Source organism: Sinocyclocheilus rhinocerous, unplaced genomic scaffold (genome assembly GCF_001515625.1).
Source record: "Sinocyclocheilus rhinocerous isolate Xijiao unplaced genomic scaffold, SAMN03320098_v1.1 scaffold594, whole genome shotgun sequence".
Lineage (NCBI taxonomy): Eukaryota > Metazoa > Chordata > Actinopteri > Cypriniformes > Cyprinidae > Sinocyclocheilus > Sinocyclocheilus rhinocerous.
In genome coordinates, this window is record NW_015645059.1 from 19,358 (window position 1) to 28,282 (window position 8,925).

At 40.4% G+C, this 8,925-nt stretch overlaps 1 protein-coding gene across 1 annotated transcript; it reads right to left on the reverse strand.

The window, feature by feature from the left end:
- Positions 1 to 4,223: 4,223 nt before the first annotated feature.
- LOC107705188 (G-protein coupled receptor 12-like) lies at positions 4,224 to 7,962 on the reverse strand. The gene is made up of 2 exons (XM_016508369.1): positions 7,899 to 7,962; positions 4,224 to 6,340 (listed from the first exon to the last, which is right to left on the reverse strand). The coding sequence occupies exon 2, from the start codon at positions 6,326 to 6,328 to the stop codon at positions 5,303 to 5,305; it is 1,026 nt and encodes a 341-aa protein (XP_016363855.1). The 5' UTR covers positions 6,329 to 6,340; positions 7,899 to 7,962; the 3' UTR covers positions 4,224 to 5,302.
- Between the last annotated feature and the right edge of the window lie 963 nt (positions 7,963 to 8,925).

Here is an 8,925-nt window from a genome sequence, read left to right on the forward strand (position 1 = left end):
TGGAATCAGGACAGTTTTGATTCCGAGACTCGTGTCTCTATGGAAACAGTACAGCTGAGACTGGGAATCGCCATGGCAACAGTGGATTTGAGGCAGTCGGCCAATTGCTGTGCGAGTGTGAATAAACCCAGGCGAGGATATTTTTAATGCACAGCACATTCTTTTTAATACAAAATTAACAAGATCTCTCAGTTCATTAAACTAACCAAAGCAATAAAAGTATACAACCAACACCTTGGAAAAATATACAACACGTTAACACAATGTCTTACAATGTTAATTAGTGCATGTTGATTATAATTCTTATAATATTGTTTTGCAGATAAGTAATTTGTTGTGCCTTTTCTCATAAAAAAAATAAAGTGCATTTCACAGTTAAAACTATGCATACGTGTACACAAGATGCTGAAACCGATGCACCCGACTGCCCCTCGGATTGTTCAAGATTTCAATTCTAGTTACTAAATAAAGTACAGAACGAGTCTGAATCTTAGTGTAAATGTATAAAGTTTCCTCACAAGACATCAATTTTCAAAGACATTTTTTTTCAGCTCTTCAAATAAACCAGAATCAGAGGCAGACTCCCATCCGAGCCCTTTTTCGCCCTTCAGTTTGACATTTTCAAGCTCTTACATTGGATTACAGAGTACAATCATCTACAGTTGGATACAAGTCTATTTAAATCAAAGATTCAATCGCCAAATGTCCATTTGCATGTGGAAAATCCATCAGAGACCAGGCACAAAGCATGATAACATCATTTTACAAAGCTCTTTTCAAAAACATAAGGAGATATGATGTTTCAGACAGAGGCCTAACCCTCAAAAGTCACCGCGATAATCCCTCGGTCATTTCTGACCAAATGGCTGTGCATCGAACATTAACCCTCTCAATCAGCTGTAGACAAGCATGCCCAGGCAATAGGAGACACTGGAATGTGGCTCAAGGTTAACTGTTTCAGAATAGAGCATTGCAGGAATTATGTATTTTTGTAGGCCTTAACCGGAAATAAGGGTTTAGCATTTCTGGTTTGATCATCCTGAAGTCAATGTTTTTTGGTTTTTGGTTAAATGTCTGAAATAAGGTCTGTGGTTAACACAAGCTCAAGATATTTCACGCTTTATTCTGCAAAATAAAATACATCAATATAACCCCCTTATGATGTTTTAAAGCTTTTAAAGTATTGAAAAACCTAGTTGCTAACAAGTAGCTAAACGGGACATTCAGTGCACATTAAAGAAACTGTATGTATGTATGTATGTTTGTTGTTGTTTTTGACTTTGAAAAGTCAGTTTCTAAATCCTTCTAAAACGTCAAACATCTGTTCTAGGAATATATTTATTGGAGCTGGTACGAAATTCCGCGAAAAGGGTGGCTTGCTTTAGGACAGCAACAAATGCATGTGTACTGCCAGCTACTGTTATTACCACAGATATATTTATGACAGTGAATTCCACTCACTTAACTGTAGGGGGCTCCAAAGTCGCAAAAATACATACAGTTGCTTTAAACGACATCACGCCAAACAGGTAAACTCATCTACTCTAGCTCTCTTTTAGCTCGCCTAAAATGGTTTATAATCGTGCTCTTGCAAACTATTCTAGTCTAGTCTCTACTCAGGGCAGCCCTACATTTAATATTTTGACAGAAATGAAAACAAGGCTGAGGGGCTAAAGTAGGGCGTTCAGTGGATTGTACTGTTGTCAACATACCGTCTTGTTCAGCTGACGAAACATCTTTCCGAAAAAAAAAACGTAATAAAACAGTTTTAGACGTTGTGAGCTGTGAAAATTAGGTGGTCTAGGACCTTTATACAGTACGTGCCATTGTAAAGACTGTAAGTCTATCTCTCACAGCCTTGTTTTCCGCGTTAAATTCAACATGGCGTCTACCCAGCAAACACAGAACGTTCCCCTAATAATGTTCCCATATGGTTCCCATATGGGGAACCAAATAAGAACGTTCTGGGAAAGTTCTCTTAACCTAAAGGGAACATTTTATTTACATAAAGAAAACTTTCCTGGCTAACCAACAGAGACCATTAGAATATCTGTTCTGGGAACCAGAAACGAATGTTACCAGAACGTTCTGGGAACCAAAAAATGTTAACTAGGTAACCTGTTTATGTTCATCTTTTTACTTCTGGTGATCGTATTTAGGCTTAAATTCATTTGTGAAGATTATTATGATGATTATCAGGATTTTTGTCGGTCACAGAGCTTATTTTCTGCAATAATCCAAAAGCCACTGGAAAAATTCTATTGGTATTTGTCAATGGAAACCAGGGTGATGCTAACTTTCGGGTTACAAAAATACGTCATCACCACATCACTCTATGACATCAGGTGAGAGTTGCCATCATGCCTCCTTAAAGTCGCATGCCTTATTTACAGGATCAAGACGATCGGCCATAGTAACGATAAGAATGTCGATACATTCAGAAAAGACCGTACAGCGCATCAGAATACAAAATAAAATCTCAGGAATTCCGAAAGAATCCAGACTGAGGGGGAAAAATAGAGACTTTCGATGAATATAGCAAAATAAGTTATTCCTCAAAGATCAGACGAGGCCTGCAACAGACCAATCATCGCCTCCATGCTAAGCCCTATTAAAACTCGCAAACCTGCTCCCTACCGCTCATGTGCTGTTTCAGTGGAATCGTACAGAGGTCACTCAGGCAAAAAAGGTCACGAGGGTGTGTCCGACCCGCAGGCACGATGTAAAGAGGGTGCAATGGGAAGACTGGTAGCCACTCTAGCCCATGCAGGTCTATGGGGAATATACATAATTACCCCCAACTACATCATTGTCCCTGGAGAGACGAACATATATGCATGCGTTCACACGTACACGCACACACACGGCCATGCACCGACAGTCACGCCTTACACATCACGTTCCTCACACATTATAAACAACTCTAAAGTTTGCAAAAGCAAATGCATACGGCAGAGTAGGTCACATTGAGTGTACAGAGAGATTTCATTCATAGTTAGATATCGTAAATGACCACAGGCAGGGCACAGTCACTTTCTGGACGAGAGAACACAAGGCTGTGAGATTATGGACATGTTTACAGGGATTGGGACATCTGTCCAGTTTTTTTTTTCTTTTTCTCTAATCCCAAATTCACTAATATCATTTGGATGATGTTGAAATAAATACAGTTGTCAGTCATTCTTGGAATCCACTCATATTTTCATGGTGGGTTTTTCATGGATGTTTTTTTTTTTCCGGCTAGCTGAGGTGTTGGTTTTGCTTGGGCACGGCTGTTATTGCTGCCAGAGTATTGCTATAATTTGATGAAACGCTTGGTCCGTAGTTATTGCTCGCTGATGGATTCTGCCACAGCACTGAAATGGATAGTGGCTGGTTGGCATTTGGAGGGCGTAAGGTAAAAAGCAGGGGTGAACTTCAGCTCATAATAGTAGCATGACTCCAGCTTCAGTTGTGATGAAAGTACGGGAAGATAGATTTCATAATAACATTCTCCCTCATTTGCCAGGTCTGAGAGGCCAGCTGTTCTCCTCATTATAATTGTGTCGTGTGGACCGTTTGAGGAGATTCACCAGTTTACTAACAATCAAGTTGAATGTAAATCTACGGAAGGCTCATCTGAGAGTGTAAGTGTAGCTTGGCTGGCACATCTTTGAACAGTTTCATCATTTTAGAATATCATTTATCATGGGTGAATCCCATGAAATCTTGTCCAGGCCATATTTCACCCCAAAATCAAAAGAAAAAATGTACTTTGCATAAAGACAATGAAGCATATTATTTTGGGAATATTATTTAATTTTGGCCTTCCATGATAGATAAGTCAATTTTTACACCCTAACCTAATGAATCTATTAATTATAATAAAACGAATATTATATAATTACATAATTATATAACCAATTATATAATTTTATTATATATGTATTATATAACATTATACATAATATATACTATATAATTCATAAAATATATTTCAGATATCTTTCCCATATATTTGTCGTATGCCATCTCTTATTATTAGCCATGTTTAAAACGGCTGAAACAGTGTTCCGCTGCTTAATATTTTTGTGTGAGTTGTTATAAATTTTTCAGGGTTGTTTTGTTTTTTTGGGGGGAGGTTTTTTTTATGATTTTATAAATCATTTGAATTGTATTTGTGAAAATAATGTCAAAGTGCAATTAATTTTTTCTTTTGATTTTGGGATGAAAAGCTTTACTTGCGTTGTTTCAAACAAAATACATCTAATTAATATATCTCAATGTCATGCCCAAATCATCATTCTTTGCAAATGCAATACATGTAAATTTCGTGCTATGAACTACCATTGTGACAGCTATCCCATATCCAGTAGTAATTACCAGTTGAACATAAAAAACGGAGCAGTGCTCTATTCAGAGCGACAATGACAATGCAAATTAAAAGCAAATCAATAGAAAATACATTCGGTTCCATCCTTCATGTCGCTGCATATAAACAAGCCTCTTATTCTCAGCCACTTAATACACGTTTTGTACTCAACAATTCTTTGAAGTGAGCCTCTATTCATAGGGGGCTGTTTAAATGAATATACATACACTTTCTCCTAGTTGCTTTCATCCCACATTTATGGAAGAGAATGCAGAGACAGTTCGACTTACGTTCTAAACCAAAATAAAGGCATCGATGGGTTCGGTTATTTATAGAGTGGTTCTCATTCTGAGATTGTAGTTAGCTCTTCGTGGTTTTCTGCTTTGGAGGACATTTTACATTCTGCCACGCTTGGGTTGAGATTTAAATCAAACAGAAGAGAGAGCGTGCCTGTCTCTCTCTCTCGCGTGCGTGCCTTCTCCAGGTCGGTATCTTCAGAGGACGCAAGGCGCGGATCACCGAGCGCTATTTTTAGCACACCGTGGTTACTTAACGTTCAGCGCACGTTCTTGAATGCAGCAACAGCAGGACGAGATGAATGAGCTTCAGGATCCAGTCAAGAGGACTGCCTCGTGCTGCCCCTCATCTTCCTTCTCCCTCCACAGCCCGTGCAACAGGGGGGCTGTCGCTGTGGCCAAGCCAAAACAAGCACAAAAATACAAAGGCATATATATATACAAGATATTTACAGCTGCCTGCCACACAGCATCCGTTTCTGCCCCTTTTTTTCTTGGAAAGGGTGTGGCAGCTGGTCAGATTGGGATCAGGCAAAGATTTTGTGGCAGTGGTTGTCACATAACAATTAGGGGAAGACATAAATGGGTGACGCGCACGCCCCTTCTCGTCCCAGGGATTGGGGGAATCTCTGGCCTGTGTAATTCCCTAGGCACATCAGACGTCGCTGGGGGTCCGTGCCCGCTGGGTCACGCTGGCAGGGATACATCCGCAGCACACCAGCCACAACGCTTTCTGGATCTCTTGATTGCGGAAGGCGTAAATGACGGGGTTGATCACCGAGTTGTAGGTGGCGGGAACCAGGGTGGCATACGTGTAAAGGGGTGGGTACGTATAATCGGCAATGAGCGAGTAAACCGTAAACGGCATCCAGCAAGCTGCAAATGTGCCCAGAATGATCGCCAGGGTGGATACGCCTTTCCGCGTCGTGACGTAGTGAGGACTTGCAGCTAAAAAGTGGTGTTGTAGGGCGATTTGGTGCGCATGTCGCATGACGATTTTACAAATCTGCACGTAGAGCTGAAGCATGAGGCCGAACAGTAGAAGGAAGGAGATGGACAGAACGGCTACGTTGTTTTTTGTTAGGGGCCAAACCACGCTGCAGTTCGCCTCCTGGCCCAAGCAGTTCACACCGGTAACCGGCAGCAAACCCAAACATAACGAAACTCCCCATAGAAGCACCAGCATGGTGTATGTGAACGTGGCCGTTCGCTCTGAGTTGTAGGTGAGGGCGTAGTATAGCGACAGGTAGCGGTCGATGGTAATAGCTAGCAGGCTAAAAACAGATGCTGAGAAGGATGCCACCACCAGACCTACAGTCAGCAGCTGTGCTGAGTCAGATCTTAGCAGGTAAGCGAAGGTAAAGTGCAGGACTAACCCTAAACCAGCCAATAAGTCGGCTAGAGCTAGGCTGCCGATCAGCAAAAACATTGGGGCACGCAGTGCCGGGTTCTGCCAGATCACCAAAACCACCAAGGCATTCTCGCAGGCTATAAGGGTGCCGGATGAACACAGCACGATGTCCCATGGGTTTACCAACAGCTCAGCAGGCGGCCTCGCCGGCAAGACAACCGCAGGTGGGTATGTTCCGATGGTGATGTTTTCTATGCTTCCTGCGCCGCTGCTGCCCCAGGTGGGTTCTTGAGCCAGCCAGCTGGGAGAAACTGGCACCTCTTCACTCATTCTGCCTCCCGTCTAAATTGGCGCAAACAGAAAAACATAATGAGGTGTACAGGTAAAGAAAAAAGACAAAACAAAATAATCCACTACTACACTACTTTTGATCCCCCCAAAAAAGTAATAGTCAACTATACATTTTGTGTGTGTGTGTATGTTTATTTGGTTTATGAGGACACAAATTTGTTTAATGACGTGAGTATGACATAGGTATTACAACGTGAAGGTGATTTATGAGGATACTTTATGTCCCTGTAATTCAAAAGGCTTATACATTTTTTTTTTGTTGAAAATCTAAAAATGTCTAAAATCTAAAAAGGTTTCCTGTGAGGGGTAGGTTTAGGTGTGGGGTTGGTGTAGGGCGATAGAAAATACAGTTTGTACAGAATAAAAACCTTACACTTGTAAAACTACCACGTGTAAAACATTACACTTATGGAGAGTTCCCGTAAACCATAAAAACCTTTTATGTTTTTTGTGTGCGTGTGTGTGTGTGTGTGTGTGTGTGTTTAAGGGATAGTTCAACCAAAACTGAAAATTCTATGATCATTTACTCACGCTTGTGTCATTCCATTTCCAAACCTGTATGACTCACTTTCTTCTGTAGAACACAAAAAAAGACATTTGGAAGAATGTTGGTAACCAATTTTAGTTCCCATTGACTCCCATTGTAAGTTTTGTCCATATGGAAATCAATGGGAACTGAAACTTTTTGGTTAATATTAGTTCTATCTTTCTATCTTTTTATGTTTTACAAAAGAAAGAGTCATACAGGTTATTAAGTAACTACAAAATAAATTTCTTTGTTTTAAAACAAAAATACTATAAATATAATGCCTTAAGCATAATGCACTATTTCTCAGTAGATAAAATGATTCATACTTTTTACTTTTTCAGTGTTTTACGGCAAAATTAAATATTAGGATAACCAATGGGGCTAACCAATAATGGGTCTTTATTTAGAATTTTTGCATTCCCCCCCCATTAAAATTAACATTTTTATAGTGCATGCAATGGCAATTAAACATACAAAAAAAAAAAACATCAGATCATCCATTGTAAAAGAAATGAGTGGAAAATTAGCCATTAATAATTATCACAAAAGCCATTGTTCCCAACAATTATGCATTCCTCCTCTGTTAGTCTCTTAAAATTCATTGTTCTTTTGTGCAGAACAAAGAATCAAATTAAGATTAATTAAAGACACATTTACTTGTATTTAGTGGATATAGGAACCTGCTATTATAATTTTTAATCATAGCCTACAGTACAATGGTGAAGAATCAGAGAGGAAGGGAGGGCCCTGATGAGTGCTGATATTAAATAAAGGCGGGTTCCACTGCTTATAAAAGCGCCCCTGCATCAGCATCCTTTCATCTATCAGACATGGACTCTTAAAGCACATCTTCACTGCAAGCAGCTGGATGCAAGCATTAATGCCTCTCAGTCCTGTTAGCTTTATAATAATGCTTAAGTTTTTGCTCTGTAAAAATCATTTATGTGTTGTAAAAGGCAAAGCAGACTGGTGTCAAATATACCCGGTCCCCATTCACTCCCCATCTGGAGGCTTCCCTACCTTGTCTTTTGGAGGAGAGGCGCCTGTTTAAATGTTTTTGCGTCCTTCTTGCCTTGCCATGGTATTCAATGGCAGCGCTGTTCGCAGGTGCAGCGCCGCGCGGACGGATGGAGGAGTCTGATGCCGGATCGGAGGATCGTCACAGCCAGCAGCGGTAGCGGCTCTTCGCCGTCTGCTCGAGTATCGCCACCGACTGCGGCTGTGCGAGGCGCGGGGAGGGGTGAGCTTTCCTTCAGAGCAGAAGGTCCCTTCACCTATTTATCTGCTGCTCGGAAACTGAACGACGCGACTGTTTGTTGTAATGAGCATTTTCGTGAACACATAGCCAAATAAAAATACAGTAACATATTTTATATTTAAAAAAAAAAAATCATTTTTCATTTTTTCTAAATTCGTTATCATCATCACGGATGCCTTGTTGGCCAGTCCTCAACACCGAGGCTGCAACTCAATCTTGTGGCATTTTGTTACTATTTTACGTTTTGGCGAATTGCTGGTTATTGTTGTGAATTCGTAAAATCTCATTCGTATGTTTCCTACGATCACTTACGCCACAATGAGCGCGTTTACATGCACGTTCTTAAGCCGATTATGCTTAATAAGGCGAAAACGCACTTGGTCATGTAGGAACACCGTAACCCGTTTTCTTTTATCGGAGTAAGGTCATAAACGGCGTAAGCATAAACCGAGAAGGGGGGTGGTCCGCTGCAGAAAGAGGCATTTGAAAAGACCGCACTGTTCTCGGTCATTAGAGGTATGTGTATAAAACACACAACATTTACCAGAGAGCTCATTTTGTTGTCTATTAGATGTATATACATATGTATTTGATGACTAGTCTATTCTTGAGCTATGGTTAGACTTCTATTAAATTTTCACTGACAGCCCAAATTCAGCCTTGTTTTAGCCTAGACCCATATTCACCGTCTATTAGACGTATATACAGTGGGTACGGAAAGTATTCAGAGCCCCTTAAATTTTTCACTCTTTGTTATATTGCAGCCATTTGCTAAAATCATTTAAGTTA

Excerpts from the sequence above, each read along its gene's own strand:
- LOC107705188 (XM_016508369.1), bottom strand. The coding sequence starts at position 6,328 with ATGAGTGAAGAGGTGCCAGTTTCTCCCAGCTGGCTGGCTCAAGAACCC.